The following is an 18,712-nucleotide window of genomic DNA, read 5'->3' as shown; positions in this document are numbered from 1 at the left end:
CAGTAAACAAATAACTATATTGGAACACCTTCCCTACTCACCTGATCTGGCCCCCAATGACTTCTTTCTTTACCCAAAGATAAAGGAAATATTGAAAAGAAGGCATTTGGATAACATTCAGGACATCAAGGGTAATACGATGACAGCTCTGATAGCCATTTTAGAAAAAGAGCTCTAAAATTGCTTTGAAGGGTGAACTAAGCACTGGTGTCAGTGCATAACTTCCCAAGGGGAGTACTTTGAAGGTGACCATAGTGATATTCAGCAATGAGATATGTAGCACTTTTCCTAGGATGAGTTCATGAATTTAATTGTCTGACCTTGTATGTTTGAGTCTCTGTTTCAATTCCTTTGGGTATATACCTAGGTGGGGAATTGCTGGGTTGTATGGTAATTCTGTTTAGTGTTTTGAGGAAACGCCAAACTGTTTTCCTCACAACTGCACTATTTGACATTCCCATACAGAAAACCATGCAGTCTCTGTTCACAGATGTTCAGAGACATCTGAACATCTGAACATCTGAACATCAGAGACATCTCTGTTTGTATGTTCATGTGTGTCTATATATATATTGTATACACAATGTGGTATTTTCTACCTCTGGACAGTACTACTAATTTGTAGAAGAGCTATGTTTTATTGGTGTAAAAATCAAACAAGTTCTTTTTTAAGGATTGGCTATTCTAAAATTCTCAGAAATATACAGACTAAACAAAATGTTTTTCAGATTCACATAATCTAAAATTAATTTTTAGTAAATAAAAGCTAGATTAAGTTTGTTGGTTTAAGTAAAACAGACATGTCTTTGAGTTATCCAAGAGTTAAAAATTGTAATTATGATAAAAGAAAAATAATATGTTTTCAGTAAAAAGAGGTATAAGGTATGGAAATATATTTTTGGAAAATAATATTGTCCTAGAGTAAGGCTGGCTGTTTCAGAATGGGAAAGAAAAAAACAAAAAACAAAACCAAAATCTGAAAGTAAAAAAGAAAAATTGTAGAAGGCTTTTAAAAATCTTTAAAAAGAAAATTTTGTGTGGTTGAGCTAAATAATATTGAAGTAAATTTAATTAAGTACATAAATTTAAATATCAAGAGTAAGCTGACACAAAATTAGAGTCTTTTCCTTAAACTGGGAATGGCTTTGGGGTGTGCCAGAGGGCCCCTGGAATGCCTCAAAAGATTTGTTTCCCCTCTTTATAAAAGAAAAATATTAAACGAATTAGGCTTATTTGGTGTGTTGAAGTTACATGGAAATCATTATCAAATAAAAAATAACATTGAGACTTCTTTATGTTATATTATTGTATATGTTATAAATGTTCCAGGAATTATGTGAAATTCCTGGAAATATGCGATGTACTGGCCTAAAATGTCTGTCATCAAAACTGAGGCAAACACTAAAAGAACTGAGCCTGAGTATCAGATTGTGGCACAAGTAGATGAAGTTTATTCTGTTTCTGCAAAAATGATCCCTCATGGCCAGACTTTTGCAGTACTGATGTCCTTGTAACATGGCAACAGTCTGCTCCTGAATCAGAAAAATTAAGATGGGTGAACAATGGTTGTAGATTGAATAGTTGGGGCTAAACAGGACTGCCACTTGGTTCTTCCAGGCTCACTGACAAACCCTGTTTTTCAGTTTCTACATTCCTTCATAAATCATAGTGCATTTAAGCTGGACTTCAGTCAACTGCCACTTAGTATGGGTTACCAATATGTTCTTGTTGTGTGTATATTTTCTGGATGAGTCGAAGCCTTCTCCTGCAGCAAGTCTGAAGCCCTCACAAAAATAAAAAAATATTAAAAAGTGTGTTTCCCAATTTGGGTATACTTTCCAAGTGCCCTCTCAAGGCTATTTATATAGCCCTACCATATGCCAAACAGGACCTGTCACTGTTTTCTTTCCCAACCTTTGTGAAATGGGCTCATTACATGGATGACATAATGTTCACCTGTAAAGATTTGCAGGTCTTGCTAAACCACCTACAACAGAGAAGATGGCCATCAGTCCAAAAACGATACAAGGCACAAGCCCGGTTATAAATTTCCTGGGGGTCACCTGGTCAGGTAAGATGCATCTTATACTGGGCACAGTCATTGACAAAATACATCTTCCCACACCAAAAACAGTGAAACAGTTACAAAGCTTTTTTAGGCCTTTTAGGGTACTGATGGGCTTTCATTCCCCCATCTGGCTCAATGTTTGCACCCATTACATCAGCTGGTAAAATAAGGCTCTCATTGGTGCTGGGAAAGTGAGCAGCAAGCTGCATTTGTAAAAACAAAAATCCTAGTAGGCCAGGCACTGGCCTTGGGTTTCCCCCTTGCTGATGTACCCATGTCTTTGGATGTAACTGTAAGCCATAGCAAAATTAGTTGGGGCCTATGACATGGTCAACAAGGGGAAGCTGTGCCCCTTGGGTTCTGGTTCTGATTATGGAAGGGTGCTGAGAGTGTACTCTTGGGAGTGTATAAAACATTGCAACAAATAGAACCCATCACTGCGGCCCTACCGGTGACAGTGCACATGGGACTCCCAATTAAGAGTTATTTGCAAGGCTCACTTCAGCTTTTGTCCAAGCCTCCACTCTACAAAATGCCATGCATATTTGCAACAGCACAGTGCCCTTTCCACAAGTCCTTTAGGCAATGAGTTACATGCCATTTTGGAGTCAATGTATTACAAGACCACTTTAGTCCTTACTGTAGTGGCCCCACAAATAATGCCCTTGTCAGTAAGAGAAGCCACAATTCCTATCCCTAAAAATACATGGTACATGGTTGGGTCCAGCAGAGGTAAGCCTTGTGTATGGACTGCGGTGGCCATACAACCCCGTACAACACTACATGGTTTGAAATGGGAGTACAACAGAGTAGCCAGTGGACAGAACTAAGCTGTGTGACTGATATGTACACATGAGCCATAGTCTATAGTCTACTGTATAGACACTTGAGCTATATTTAAGGGTCGCATGACCTGGGTGGCACAATGGACATGAGACAGCTGGCAAGTACTAAAAATGCCATTGTAGGGAGCCACAATATGGAAAAAAATCTGAAAACGGTTGCAGGAGCCTGACAGTCTATCATGTTTTTGCTCATCCGTCTAACTCACCTCCTGGAAATACGAAGGCTGATGTACTAGCAAAGATCAGGACACTGACTCCCTCACAAATATTCAAACTAACAGATTGGGTACACAAATATAGCGGACACTGCAGAGCCCAGGTGGGATGGCAAATAACAAAGGGGGTTGATTTGCCCCTCAGTTACACTGATATAGTAACCAGTTGTCTGGTTATGTTCTCACTTGTGCCCATGCCGCATCCCACACATACCAGGACATATACACAAAGCAGCCATCCCTATACAAGATTGACAGGTCTCTACTGCCTGGAGAACTAACTCTATTCTCTGAAAAATCATTTCTCTTTGAAACAGTTCTTGATGGGCCCAAGTAAGCTAGATGTCAGAGTCCCAACATTTTTATATTTGCAAATGTTATTCTTTGCATTACTTTCCTAAGGGTTAGGGATCTGTGCTTTGGCACCTCTAGGACTTAGAACGATGCCCAACACTGAGTAGGCGCTCAGAATATTTGACGAGTGACTCACTGAGAGAGTGCATGCCAAAATGTTCAAGATGGCTTCCCACCCTGACCAGGTCGGCGACCCCAAAAGCCTACTCCCACCGCGCCTACCCTGACAAGTCCTGTCCAGGTCCCCGCCCACCTCTCGCCCTCCTCAGCCCTCCCTTAGGTCCCGCGCTCAGCCACGCCCACCACGCACAAGCTTCTCTTTTTGGTCCCACCCCAGCCCCGCCGCCGTCCCCTATGCGCCCCCTCCAGCCCCGCCCTCCACTCGCCTTCCTCCTTGCTCCCTTCGGCTCCGCCCACCGCCCTCCACTCGCCCTCCACGCTAATCTTCTTAGGCTCCGCCTCCAGCCCAGACTGAGTGAGGACGCTGCTGAACCGCTGGAGCCACCCTGGGCCCCAAGGGCCCGCCTTACGGCTAACGTCAGCACGCCAGCACGCCAGCACGCCGGGGTCGGGAAAAGCGCGCGTCGAGAGCGTGGGCTCGCCGGTGAGCGGCGGGTCCGGAGAGCAGTCTGGAGGCCTCAGCTCTCAGCGGTCCTTAGCTGGCCAAAGCCACCGGTAGCTGTCCGCCTGCCGGCCACAAAGCAGCGCCGGCCCGAGCGGGAGCGCGGGCTGCCATGGCGCATCGCTGCCTGCTGCTTTGGGGCCGGGGCGGCTGCTGGCCCCGCGGCCTGCCCCCGCTGCTCCTGCCTGGCGGGGGCGTGGGCCCCAACAAGCGATCCTGCCTCCGGACGGTGAGTCCGGGCGCCCATTGCCCTCTGCCCGCAACCCGACCCGACCCGGACCTCGAGCGCGGGCCCGGAAAGTAGGGCGTCAAGGTCACCGGCCCATGGGCGCGCGCTCGCGGCCCGCCGGGCGTCCCAGGCGAGCTCCTCTTTAGTGAGGCAGCGTGCGCTGCCTTTCAATTTTAGGACGCTCTGTGTTTATGGTCGTGTATCCCTTGGTTCCCCTAGGCACGCTTGTGCTAGTCAAACCCTGGGTATCAAGTTGGGTTTTTGAAAACATGCGTCTCCAATAGAGTCAAATCTTTGCGTCAGGGAACTTCAAAAGATCATCTGGGAGGGTCCTCTGACTTCATTTAGGGTGAGCCTGTTTTACAGACGTGCTACTGAGACCTAAAAAGGTTAAGGAACTTATCTGTCATATATCCGGCACTGGTTGCCTTCGTTTTACCTGCTTTCATGACATTGGACAACAGAATGTATGTGTTGTGTATATGTTTTAAGAGTCGGCAGCATGAGCATGATGTAGTAAAAGCCCAGGTTTTGGAGATAAGCGCCTTAACCTCTCTGGGCCTCCATTTTCCCATCTGTTGAGTGGAGCTATTGGTAGCATTCTGGGTCTAGCACATAGTACTTACTAATAAACATCAACTATGATTAATAATGCCACATTCAGAGTAGACATTTTTTTGTTGCATAAGAAGGCCTGCCCTCAATAGCAGGCTATGTCTCTGTCGGTGATACTAACAGATACAGGGCTCAATGCAGTTGGGCTATAGTAATACATTTTTCTGAAGTGATGATAGTGTGTTCTGACAGAACTGTGGCAGTCATCTGTCTCAAGTAAAGGTTCATGTAGTGAGTAGTGGATTTCAGCGATTTCCATGACACAGTTTCTTGCTGTCAGTTCTTTAGAGTCAAGCCTTGCATTAGTTTACCTAGAAGTGCACATGTAGAGACAAAAGAGCATGGTGGTTAAGGCCCTGGACTCAGTCACAGTAACCTGCCACTTACTAGCCAAATGCCCCTGAGGAAATTATCTCAGCCTCTCCACTTAAAACGGAGTATATATAGTATCTGTGTTGAGGTAAGAAATGTCCAAACCTGTAGAGAATTTTTATAAGAGTTTATTTGAGCCAAAATGATGATAATGCTGGGAAGCAAGATCGCAAATGCTCAGGAGAATGAGGTTTGCAGTTTCTTTTATGCATTTAGAATTAAGGAGGGAACGGAACGAAAGGAAGATACATGGAGTGGGAGAAAGCAAGGCAGGGATTGGATTACAGATAGTTAAGATTATGTGGTTTCTTGAGGGCGGTCATGCTTCACAGGCATCTGAAAAGGAGGCATTTCACAGGTGCGTGTTAACCTAGATGCACAGAAGCAATGGATAGGGCTTGCTTAAGGCAAAGATAAACCTTTTACTAAAGAAGTTATATGTCTGGAGTGTGGCTACACATGTCCTGCCTAGTTAGGAATTTATGATCAGATCACCCTGTGAGGTTACATTTGGTTGGGTTTATTACAGCACCCGTTTTTCCTCCACACCTGCATTCATGATTTTTACTCTTTGAATCTCCCTTGTCAGTCTTGGATTATCTTCATCTCTTTCCTACTCCATATTGCCCTGCACTAGCTCTTTTTTCAGTTTCTTGCATTCATTTCCCTATCTTAATGTTGCTCTAATTCCTCTCCTTTTGCCCTTAGTGATTGTTGAACTCAGACATATAATGAGCAGGTACGATCTGCCTTGTGATTTTGCAGTTTTATGGCAGGAATCGTGTCTAAAAGGACCTTCTTTGGAGTGGCACTATTGTCCCTGTGAATCATCGCTGCTAAGGTATAAGGAAACCCCTGCACTGACAGTGATAGCGGATTAATAGTGGTCCCTGGTACTGCTCTGAAGATCTGGGTGGAGACACTGGGGCATTACTGTGCTACTTGCAAGGGAGTCTCATAGAACAGATTTTCCTTTAAGTTCGTGCTGCTGTTAAAGGTCAGAGACAGAAGTAACTATTCTCACAGTGAGACTCCTGGGGAAAAGATTTTTGATGTCTGAGATGTCAGTTCTCAGGTATTATGCTCAGAGGAATAAGACTGATGATAAAGCAACTAAAAAGTGCTCGTAATGTCAAACATAAAAGCTAATCCTCCAAAATGAGGTGCTCTAAATTTAAATTTTGTGAATTGATATCTTTTACATTCTTTGTGCTGGATTAGATATGTACAGGAAAAAACTTTCTCTATAGAAAACCTCAGCGTAAAATATGGTCACAGGAATATTGTTAGAGATATTCTAGGTCAACAAATGTGAAAATAAGAGTGTAAAGGGGGCTTATTAGTCAACAAATATTTATGGAGTACATACCATGTGCCCAGTTCTGTACTAAGGTTTATGGTGACATAAAGACTCGCTTTATATGAGGATATAAAGAAACTTTCAGATAGCTTTCAGAATAATTGGAAATGATCATTTAACTCTAGATATTGCCTTATAATTTGAAAAGTGCTTTTACAGGTGTTTCTTACACTTAGAAGTTTTGTTGCACATATTATACCATCCTGTAATTGGTTTATTGCCAGGACTCTCTTCCTTACACTTCTGAGTTTCTTAGGGGTAGAGACTGGTTCTGATTATCCTGTGGACTCCCTGCTGCTTGGCAGCTCCTGCCTGGAGTAGATACTCAACGAACCAGTGTAACTTTCTTGCCTTGTCCAGTTTGAATAACAGGTCGTTATAATTGACACTTATAATAGATTTGGCATTGGAAAAACTTTATTCACTTATGATGCATTTTTATCCATTGTCAGTGGTTATTAGAATGTTCCCAGGGGTCATGGAGGGCCTCACACAACAGAAACTCCAAATTCTCTCAGACCAGCATTGCTGTCAATCAAGAACAGTGGTAGTGTTTCTGTCTTATTTTACTGTAGAATTTTGTATTAATTTGAACTTAAATCAGCTCATTCTTTTTTATCTGGTTTTTAATTGACATTTTTATTCACATACCATAAAATTCATCATTTTGAAGTGTACAATTCAGTGGTTTTTAGTATCTTCACAAGGTTGTGCAACCATTACCACTGTCTAATTCCAGAACAGTTTCATTACCCCAAAAAGAAGCCCTGTAACCATTTGCAGTCACTTTCCATTTCTCTCCAGTTATTTCTCTAGCCCAAGGCAGCTACTAATCTACATTTTCTATGGCTTTACCTATTTTGGACATTTCATATAAATAGAATCATATAATATGTGACCTTTTTTGTGTCTGGTTTCTTTAACTTAGCACAATGTTTTCAAGATTTATCTATTTATCAGTACTTCATTTCTTTTTATGGCTGAATAATACTCCATTGTATGAGGATACCACAGTTTATCTGTTCATAGTCAGTTGATGGACATTCGAGTTGTTTCCACTTTTTGGTTATTATGAATAATGCTACTATGAACATTCATGTACAAGGTTTTGTATGAACATAAATTTTCAGTTTTCTTGAGTAGGAGTGGACCTGTTGGATCATATGGTAATTCTACATTTAACATTTTGACAATTCCACTTTTCCAAAGTGGCTGTACCATTTCCCATTACCACCAGCATTGTGCAAGGACTCCACATTCTCCACATCCTCACCAATGCTTGTAATTGTCAATCTGTTTGATTATAGCCATGCTAGTGGATGTGAAGAGGTTTTATGTGGTTTTGTGATTTTCTTTTTCATAAGACCTTAAAGGAGACAAATAATGATGGATGCTAATACAGATGAACTTCACTTTAAACATTCCCATCTGTCTTTAAAAGCTTGTCTTCCCAAAACATGGTGGTGAATTTTCACTTTGCTAAAGGATAAGAGTACTTGAATTTTTTCACTGTCAAATTTGGTTATATCAGCCGGCCGGATGACTCAGTTGGTTAGAGTGCGTGCTCTTAACAACAAGGTTACCAGTTCGACTCCTGCATGGGATGGTGGGCTGCACCCCACCACAACTATTGGGTTGTCAGAAAAGTCATGATGTATTTTTTTCTATGATTTTCATTGAAAAAAATGCATCATGAGTTTTCCGACAACCCAATAGATTGAAAGTGGCAATTGGACTTGGAGCTGATGGGTTCTGGAAAAACACAGTGTTCCCCTTCTCCAATTTCCCAACACTGTTCCCTTCCCCAATTCCCCAATAAAATCTTTAAAAATTTTTTGGTTATATCCCCTCAATGACAGTGCTTTTAACTGTGCAGCTGAAAATTTAATAAGGAGCGTCCTCAGTTTGTTTACATTATACTTTCATTTACCTAGACTGGATTTTTACACAACTTCTTAGCAACATATGTTATTTAAAGCAAAGATGTATCTGTAATGGGACTTGTATAACTAGGATTCTCACCGGGATGACAATATATCAAATATCTTTAGCAAATGTTACTAGTATAAGGATTATTAGTGATATAAATTTCATATTATGTTTAAAAGCAGCATTGTCCTGTAATTTCAGGTAAATATTGCAGTATTATAGACCCGGCAGGTGAGTCAATATGAAGCTGCAGATTTCCCATGTCAGAGTATCTTTTGAATGCTGTAAATTAAGTAAACAATACCAAAGTGAATGTGTTGCCAGAGAATTGTTCTTGGACTACAATTCTAACTTATATGTGATTTTGAAGTACTTTTATCCTCTGGATACGAATTTATGTTTGGTGGTTCTATTGCTGGATGGAGTGGCACAGTGCCAGACAACCCTAGTCCTCCCTAGAGGGGGGGGGGTCTTTCATTGCCAGTCTGTAACGACCTGGTGAAGGGAGAAACATTTCATCCATTTTATATTAGGAAATGAAGCTCTTTTTCAAAATTCTTTATCTTGATATAATTCATGCTTTTATTTATATGTCATGTTGCAGCTTTATCGATATGCTACAACTCAAGAAACGACTAGCAGAAATTCTCTTTTGACAGATGTGATTGCTGCTTATCAAAGATTCTGTTCTCGACCTCCAAAAGGTAAATACTTAGAAGTGATCATAATATTCTTTCTTCTTGTTAAAGAGCCATGCCACAGCAGGTCTTTACTAAGCAGGTACATAGATATGTTTGAGGTTTTCTCCTCATGTCTGATTGCAGTGGTAAAAATGTGTCACCTTCACCTGTGGCCCTTGTATAGGTAATGAAATTGGCATGCAAATGAGACTTTTTTCTTTTACACCCCGGGTTGTGAACTATATTATTTAGACTGATTTATTCCTACACAAGAAATATACTTTTAGCTTATGCTTTTTAATGATGTATTTAGCTGCTTTAAACACAAACACACATACACAAAACCTGATGACTTTCAGTTTGAGGGTATGTATTTTTTTTCCTTTCCTAACAGGATTTGAAAAATACTTTCCTAATGGAAAAAATGGAAAAAAGGCTAGTGAACCTAAAGACGTTACGGGAGAAAAAAAAGGTACATTTTTAAAAGATTATGTTTAAACTTCCTGTTTTTCTCTAACACAATGTTGGTAATAGTTTTCACTGAACACAGAAGTGTTATCTTAAGGCAGTTCTGAAACTTGTAGGTTACAAGTACATATAAAATTCTACAGACCCTATGTTTCATTTCACCTTTAATTTTCCATTTATACTTTCTTGTAATTTCTCAAGTTGCATTAATTTAAGGCGAGATATTGACTGATCAATATCAATTATATATAACTGCATATTAATGAATGTATTTGACACAATTTAAACCACTGAGAAAAATCTTAGAAAACCTAATCCATGCGATTTATTTGACACACGTGGTGTAGTGCAGTTTTTCAGATTGTTCCTCAGAGCCATATCTTAACCTTAGGGATTTAGAGAGGGTTTTTCTTAGAGCTGGCTGACTTGGGGTACCATGTGGGTGCCAACCCTCCTGTCCCCCATTTCACATGTGTAATAATAGCATTTAGCACAATGCCTAACGCATGTTGGCATTCAATTGGCATCCTTTCTTTTTAGGGAAATGTAAAGAAAAATATAATAAGTCCCATGTTTTTAAATGAACTTGGGTCTAGTTGGAGAGACAAATTTCTGCTCAAAGAATTTAAGGAATGAAAGAAAGGCCAGGGGATAAGGGAAGGGAGAAGCACTTGTGTGGGCTGATTGGAGTATTGGTGACATAGGCGACTTCTACAGTGTTACCCAGGGACATGGTAAGTAGCCTTTTAATCTTGTTTTGGGAGCAGATTTATGATAATAGGTCTAATTTTTAAACATAACCTATTGGGTACCTTTTGCGTATATTTTACTTTGTCCCAGAGTAGTGTGGAATATTGTCAGACAATTTTAGAAGGGCTTACCAGCCTTGTTCCTCGCTCCAGGTAAGGCGTGCCTTTCACAGACCTTGCCTCACTTAAGACAGTGCACAAGCTTTTGTATGCATCACGGTGGGGTGAGTGAGTCAGGGAGCCACAATGCCATGTATCCACTAGGGGTAACTGTGTGCCACAGCCTCTCATCCTGCATAGTAGAGCGGTGGCTTCACAGTGGCTAAAGATGTTAGAATGGTATTTGTGGGTCCTTTTTTTTTTTTTTAAAGATTTTTACTGGGGAATTGGGGGAAGAGGAACAGACAAGTTGCTGTCCTTTTGTTCTTCAGTCTAGTTGTGGAGGACATTGCTTCACTGGCCCAAGTTGGCACCATCATTGCGCTCTTCCCGGGAGAGGCAGATCAGTTGCCGGTTTCTGGATGGCTGCTCACACTGGCTGCTGGCTACACACGGTAGCCCATGGCAACCCACTGCCACAGGGGCTGCAGCCTACGCCGTCGCCGGCGACTCACGGCAGCCCAGCTCCAGGTTGAGCTGTTGTTCAGCATCTTAGCTGTGGAGGGCAGTGTCACTGGCCCTCATATGTGGGATCCGAACCGGGGCCCTCTGGCGTCCCAAGCCAGCTCTTAACCATTGCGCCACTCGGCCAGCCCTATGTGGGTCTTTACGAGAATAGGAAAGTGGGAAGAGAAGGAAGATGTTAGTGACTGTATTAGTTTCCTTAGGGCTGCCATAACAAAGTACCACAAATGGGTGTTGTAAGCAACAGAAATGTATGTCTCACAGTTCTGGAGGCTGCAAGTCCAAAACCAATGAATGTGTCACTAGCAGCATTGGTTCCTTGTGAGGGTTGTGAGGGAAGGATCTGTTCTAGGCCTTTCTCCTTGGCTTGTAGATGGCTGTCTTTTCTCTGTGTTTCTTCACATTGCCTTTTTTCTATGTATGCCTGAGTCCAAATTTCCCCTTTTTATAAAACACCAATCATTTTGGATTAGGACCCACCCATGTGACCTTATCTTAACTTGGTTATTTCTGTAAAGACCCTGTCCCCAAATAGGAACACTGGGGCTTAGGACTCCAACATGTGAAATTGTGGGGGGGACACAGTTTAACCCATAACAGTGACTAATTTCCAGTTCTTGCAAACCAAATTTATATGGGTGAGGATTTTGTGTTCTTTTTGCCAATTATCGGAATCATGTCTTCCCTACAGAAGAAACTAACAGTGTACACTTTGTGGGAATGGGAAAGGGGAGCGCTTACTTTTTACCATCGGAACTCAAGAATTCACTTCCTTGCATTCACATTCTGACTCTGTCACTTATTGTCACTTAACACTGTAACACATTATTCATCAAGTTACTTAAGCTACAGTGTCTTCATCTGTAAAGTGGATAGTAGTATACTTACCAGGATATTAGATTTTTGTGCAGATTTTATGAGATAATGTATGTAGCACTGGCAAGCCTCCTTGAATGTTAACTCTTTATGTTAGTCTTCATCCTTCCTCATAGTACTTTATTTAGTAACGGATCAGTTGCCATAATGTATTTTACAATACATCTTTTATTAACTGTAATAATGGAAGCATTGAGAGATGTAAAAACCTGCCATGCTGCTGGTTTTTGTTTATGAACAGAACTGCTCTTTGTTTATGAACAGAATCCAAGTCGGCTGCTACCCCGCGTTCTTCTGGAGGAGGAGTTGGTGGTGGCGGAAAACGAGGTGGCAAGAAAGATGATTCTCACTGGTGGTCCAGGTTCCAGAAGGTTTGATGCTAAGCTGGGTGACCCCGGGAAAGCAGGAGAGGCTTTAATGGCATTGGAAGGGATTTGTGCCCAACATAACATAGATCATATTTTGACATTTCATTCTTCACAGAAACTGTATCTTTCTTTTCCTAGGGTGACTTTCCATGGGATGACAAGGAATTCAGGATGTACTTTCTCTGGACTACTTTGTTTTGGAGTGGAGTCATGTTTTACTTTCTATTCAAGAGCTCCGGAAGAGAAATCACATGGAAGGACTTTGTCAACAACTATCTTTCCAAAGGAGTAGTAAGTATTTTATGGGATTGGTGGCTATTCTGGTTAAAAAGGTAAAATTCAGTAGATTAGACCAATAATGTGATAGTCAGCAGGTTAGCCAAGCACAATTGTAAAGTGACTATTTTCACATTGGACTTTTTTAATGCTAAAAAGTACTACAACCAAAAAACCTGTTTGTTTTGACCCAGCAGTCCCAAATTTACCACAAAATCCTTTTGTTTTACTTCATACAAGAACCTAATTTTGGTTCCACCTTTCCCGACTCTGGCTCTGGCAGTCCTCCATGTGCTTGCATCGTTTTCTCATGTGCCCTCGGTTGCCTCTTCTCATTGTAATGTGAAGGCTGCCAGCCTCTCCCAGTCCTTCTTTACATCTTTTCTGCTTTAATGTCCTGTGGGCTTGGAATTGGATGAATAAGCCACTCAGAATGTTTACAATGAGACTGGATGGGCTATAAGTAAGGGCGCGCCTGGGGCTGCTCAGGAAGCTTTGTTACTGCCTGCTTGGTCTTTACCTGGTAAGACCCTATTTCAGCTTATTTAAGATGCTGTTGATTGTAAGACATACATTAATTTGTGTGTTACTAAGAAAAATTTAGTAAGGCTCCACTGAAACTAAAATATTGTCAGTTGTCAAATGCGTCCGTTTCTGAGATGTTAAAATATGAACAATGTCCATCTTAGAACTGATGAAATGTAAGTAAGAGAACCAGGATTAAGCCTGTAACCTTGGGGAAATTAGCCTTTCTGTACTAGATTTTTCATCAATGACATGGATAAAATAAAGAAAAAATATTAATACTTAGGTAGTATAAAGAATCTAAAATTATTTTTACAGGTTGTACAGTAAAGTGAGGATGGAAAAAATGGAAATACAAGTTGTGATTAGACAATATGGTGAATGTTTAAATAAAAATTATTACGGTAAAAGACACATTGCCTTTAATGCCCCTCTAAATACTCCCCCTCGCTTCGAACACACTTAGCCATCGTTCTTGCTACTTTCTAAAGCAGTTCTGGAAGTCCTGTTTCATGAGTGTCTTTAGTTGTGCTGTCGTGGCTGCCTCAATGTCCTGAGTCGATTCAAAACGTTTACCTTTCATGGTCATTTTGATTTTCGGGAAGAGCCAGAAGTCACATAGTGCCAAATGCGGTAGATGAGGACACACCATAATCTTTTTATTTGACAGAAATTGCTATATGCCAGAAGCAATGTGTGACACAGAGCATTGTCATGATGGAGGATGATATACAGCACACTTTAAAACACACCTTCTGGGCCAGCCGAGTGGCTCAGCTGGTTAAGAGCTGGCTTGGGACACCAGCTCTGAGCATCAGGGCTGCGGTTCAGATCCCACATTGAGGGCCAGTGATGCTGCGCCCTCTACAGCTAAGATGGTGAACAACAGCTCTACCTGGAGCTGGGCTGCCATGAGTCGCTGGCGACGGCGTAGGCTGCAATGGGGCTACAGCGGGCTGCTGTGAGCTACGTGAGTGGCTGGCAGCCAGCGTGAGCGCCTGGTAGGTGGTATGAGCTACTGGGAGCCGCTGTGAGCGGCTGACCAACGACCGGTGACCAATTGCCTCACCCGGGAAGAGCACATTGATCATACCAACATGGGCCAGTGAAGCGACATCCTCCACAACTAGACTGAAGAACAAAACAGCAATATGTCTACCTGTCTGTTCCCCTTCCCTGATTCCCCAACGCTGTTCCCCTCCCCCCAATTCCCCAATAAAAAATCTTTAAAAAAAAAAAAAAAACACACCTCTCAACTATAGCTCACACCCAACTGACTGCACCGAACAAGTTGAAACTTGTCACATACTGTTACTAAGGTTCGATGTGCCACTTCCTGTATAAAAGATCCCTGCCTTTCTTCCACTGTATGGCATTTGGCAGCTGTGTTCACCATATCTTACGATCGCAAGGGAAAGGCTCCATGTCACACATCGCTTCTGGTACGGCAATTTCTGTGAAATAAAAACATTACGGTGTGTCCTCATCCACCTGAACGACCAGATCTGGCACTGCAACTTCCGGCTCTTCCCCAAAGTCAAGATGACCATGAAAGGTAAACGTTTTGAATCCATTCAGGACATCGAGGCAGCCATGACAGCGCAACTAAAAACACTCACGAAAGAGGACTTCCAGAACTGCTTCAGAAAGTGGCAAGAATGATGGGATAAGTGTGTTCGAAGTGAGGGGGATTAATGGCAATGTGTCTTTTACTGTAATTTTTTTTTTTTTTTAGTTAAACATTCACCGTATTGTTTGATCACATCTTGTAATTATTCAGATTTTTGGAGCAAATGTTTTTCTCATGAAAATGATGATATTATATCTGTAATTTCCAGATATTATGGGGAGCCTGCTTTCTAAGAAGTAATTCCCATTTGTGTGGAGGGTGCTGCAGCTGTCCTTTGGAGGGTGGTGACACCCTTGGGGAGGATTCTCCATAGCTGCATCTCTTCCTGACCTGCTGGTTTTGTGGAATCAGTTTACCATCGCACCAACAATTCTGTGGGGGTAGAGTTGTTCCTCCTTTCCAGGCGGACTGCCTTTGGAACAGTCCCCTGTTTCATCTCTTCCTGGAATTATCTGGGCACCCTCACTTTCCAATTTAACTCATACCTTCCAGATTTCATGCCAGAGCAGACTTCATGACAGCAGGAAGCAAGCTTCTCCCAAAGGGCTCATGCTGTGAATCAGCCAAAGGCCCTGGGATGAAGTTAAAGAATGTTCTTAAGAATCCAATATAGTTAGGAGGTTACAGAAAAAAACCAAGTTCTATAATAGCAAACGAGGATGTAGAGCACTGGGAATATATTGCTGGGAGTGTGAGTTGGAGCACAGTTTGACACTGTTTAATGACACTGAAGATGTATATACCCTGCAACCCAGCCTTACTGTATCCGTCTACAGGTACATATCCCAGAGAAATTTTTGAAGATGTGCCCAAGAAGGTCTATGCAGGAATGTTTATAACAGCATTGTTTGTGATAGTGAACCTTTTGAAACAGCCTAAATGTCTGTTAACAGGAGAATGGATAAATAACTTGGGGCGTGCTCTTAGAATGGACTGCTCCATAGAACTGACATGTCAACATGGATGAACCTCACAAATAAAACGATAGGAAGAAAAAGAATATTGTAAAAGAATATATACCAAATGAGACCATTTTAAAAATTTAAAAACAGGCAAAAGTGAGTGTTATGTTTAGGGTTGCTTCTATGCGTGACACAAGTGCCAGGACATGCTTTGAGATAGTCAGCACCGAATGCAGACAGTGGCCGCCTCTGGGGAGAGGGTGAGACTGGTGGCTTCCGCAGTGTTTGTGATGTTTTATTTCTCAAGCCAGAGGGGGGGAACATGGAGCATCATTATGTTATTCATTATTCTTTGTATGTCTGACATACATGCATTTTAAAAATGGGCTTAAAAGGATATCTCAAGTCTTTTCAGTAAATTTATGTTTGAATATTTAACTTTTTAAAATTGCAGGTAGAGAGACTGGAAGTCGTCAATAAGCGTTTTGTTCGAGTGACTTTTACACCGGGAAAAACTCCTGTTGATGGGGTAAATGATTTTATTAATTGACGTGAATTAGCTGTAAACTAACTTTTCAAACTGAAAGCTGAAAAACAAACATACCTTCACATTGCAGTAGGTATATGCACTGTACATACCAGAATTGGGCAGTGCAACAGTTGTAATCTTCATCAACATATGTGAGAATATGCATAATTATGATACGAAGATTGGGTCAGTAGTTTTGTTTTGGTTTGGTTTTGGTAAGCATTTTGGCCACACATTTAGGAACAGTGAGTGAAATCCCAGTTTTCAGTATTCATTGTTGTCTGTGATTTTTCAAGACAAAACATTTGTTTGGTTAGGAAGAATATGTTAAAATCTGAATTGCCTTTATTGAGACAGCTTTTTCAAATCAGTTTAAAAAGCATTCTCATATCTCTTTTTGTGATATATTATTTTAATTTCTATTTTTTGTTTCCTGTTTTTAAAGTAATTTGTATTTCTTGTTCAGCCGTTCGAACTCTATTTTGGAGACCACAGACTGGGTTGAGGGGACTATGGGGGGAGGAAAGGAGAGGGACAGTGAGATTCCCAGGTGAGTCCCAGCCCTCCCCTGGGCCTGACCCCTGGAGCCATTCCTAGTCCTTAGTGTCCTACAGTTTTACCTCCATCCCCCAGGGCCAGACCTCTCTATCAAGATGCTTCCTTTCTCTCCTAGGATGGTTTTGTTTAACCATCTCTTAGTCATCCTTCCTGGATGGGGCAACATTTTAAGGAAAACTAGAGCTAATGGTGACCATCTCATTGTCTGATAAATATCAGCAAATCTAAGAATATCTGTGAAGTTATGACTCTGGTAATTTAGTCATTTTTAAGGAAATCATTTTGTCTTAATTTGTCTTCCATTCTCTTCACCTTATGATGAAATGTTCGTTAATAACCATGCAACTTTTTTTTTCTTAGAACTATCCCTCAGACTTTTAATGCTGGGAGTTAAATTGGCACTGCTTTCAAGAGGACAGTTTGGCAGTGTATATAGCAGCAGTTTTGAAAGTACGCACACACCGAGTAATTTTGATTCAGTAATAATCCTAGGGAAATAATTAAGAATGCACGTAAAGATGTCTATACAAGGATGTCCACCAAAACATTGTTTATAGAGCAAAAAATTAGAAATAAATAAATGTCTACATTAGGCCCTTGGTTAACGTTAGGGCTCCTCATTTCCTGTGAGCTTTAATCTCCCTACTAGAACATTGACTCTCAGTGGCCAATACTCTATCCAGAGGGCAATTCTTACATTTAGTATTGACAGGCACAAGCATTTACGTATTGAAATTAATACCATTTTATTATAAATTTCTTTTTATTTCTTTGTTACAGTTAAGGTTTTATGTTGATTTCTTTTCAAGATTGGACATGTACTTCAAGACTATAAAGGGGGTATTATGAAATCTTGAAAAATGGCATCAAAATTGCCAGTACTGTTTATGTCTGGGTGTTGAAGCTATAGATGCTTTTTGTTTTTTTTTTTTTTTTTTTTTAAGATTTTTATTGGGGAATTGGGGGGATGGGAACAGCGCTGGGGAATTGGGGGAAGGGGAACAGATAAATTGCTGTTGTTTTGTTCTTCAGTCTAGTTGTGGAGGACGTTGCTTCACTGGCCCAAGTTGGCACCATCATTGCGCTCTTCCCAGGAGAGGCAGATCAGTCACCGGCTTCTGGACGGCCGCTCACTGCGGCTGCTGGCCGCTCACGCTGGCTGCTGGCCGACGGCCGCTCACTGCGACTGCTGGCCGCTGGCCGCTCACGCTGGCTGCTGGCTGCTCACGCTGGCTGCTGGCTACATACGGTAGCCCATGGCAACCCACTGCCACAGGGACTGCAGCCTACACCGTCGCCAGCAACTCATGGCAGCCCAGCTCCAGGTTGAGCTGTTGTTCAGCATCTTAGCTGTAGAGGGCAGTGTCACTGGCCCTCATATGTGGGATCCGAACCGGGGCCCTCTGGCATCCCAAGCCAGCTCTTAACCATCGCGCCACTCGGCTGGCCCTTCTTTTGTTTTCTTTGTTTAGTTTGTTAGTTTTCTTTCAACAGAAAACATGTATTGCCTATTTGATAGATTTTACATTGAATTTTCAGAAATGGATATAAGATTTTCACTGTCCTACTGCTAATGGAGTAGCAATATTAATTATTGTGCTGTGCTCTATAATCACAGGATTTGGAGTCTGACAGATGGCTTCACATCAGCTCTACTTTTTACTCCCTGTACTGCCTAACTCCTCTAAGCCTCAGTTTCCCTACCTTTAAAATGTGAACAACAATAATACTGTTTTAGGGCTTAGTGCTTAAATGAGAGTTGTGAAAGTCATTGGTGTTTTTTAAACTGCGTAAGAATCACCTGAAGCACAGGGGACCAGAGAGTCTTCTCTAGACTTCATCCCCAGAATCTCCATGCTGCTAGTCCTTGGTCCACCATGATTCTCTGATTTGAGTAATGCATTTAGCATATTGCCCA

The 18,712-nt window shown here is 41.6% G+C and overlaps 1 protein-coding gene across 2 annotated transcripts in view; it reads left to right on the top strand.

Moving 5' to 3' along the window:
- The first annotated feature begins 4,027 nt into the window (after positions 1 to 4,027).
- Positions 4,028 to 18,712, top strand: part of AFG3L2 (AFG3 like matrix AAA peptidase subunit 2) — a 43,923-nt gene continuing 29,238 nt past the window's right edge. Inside the window, exons 1-6 of one of the 2 annotated variants that reach the window (XM_019627531.1) lie at positions 4,028 to 4,333; positions 9,214 to 9,313; positions 9,684 to 9,761; positions 12,271 to 12,377; positions 12,513 to 12,665; positions 16,162 to 16,236. In XM_019627531.1, coding sequence (XP_019483076.1) covers positions 4,217 to 4,333; positions 9,214 to 9,313; positions 9,684 to 9,761; positions 12,271 to 12,377; positions 12,513 to 12,665; positions 16,162 to 16,236 — 630 coding nt within the window. In that variant the 5' untranslated portion in view covers positions 4,028 to 4,216. Of the gene's footprint in view, positions 4,334 to 9,213; positions 9,314 to 9,683; positions 9,762 to 12,268; positions 12,378 to 12,512; positions 12,666 to 16,161; positions 16,237 to 18,712 lie in introns of those variants that run through there. The other variant, XM_019627532.1, reaches the window with a different exon arrangement.

Source organism: Hipposideros armiger, unplaced genomic scaffold (genome assembly GCF_001890085.2).
Source record: "Hipposideros armiger isolate ML-2016 unplaced genomic scaffold, ASM189008v1 scaffold_735, whole genome shotgun sequence".
NCBI lineage: Eukaryota > Metazoa > Chordata > Mammalia > Chiroptera > Hipposideridae > Hipposideros > Hipposideros armiger.
This window is presented reverse-complemented; position numbering and strand designations above follow the sequence as displayed.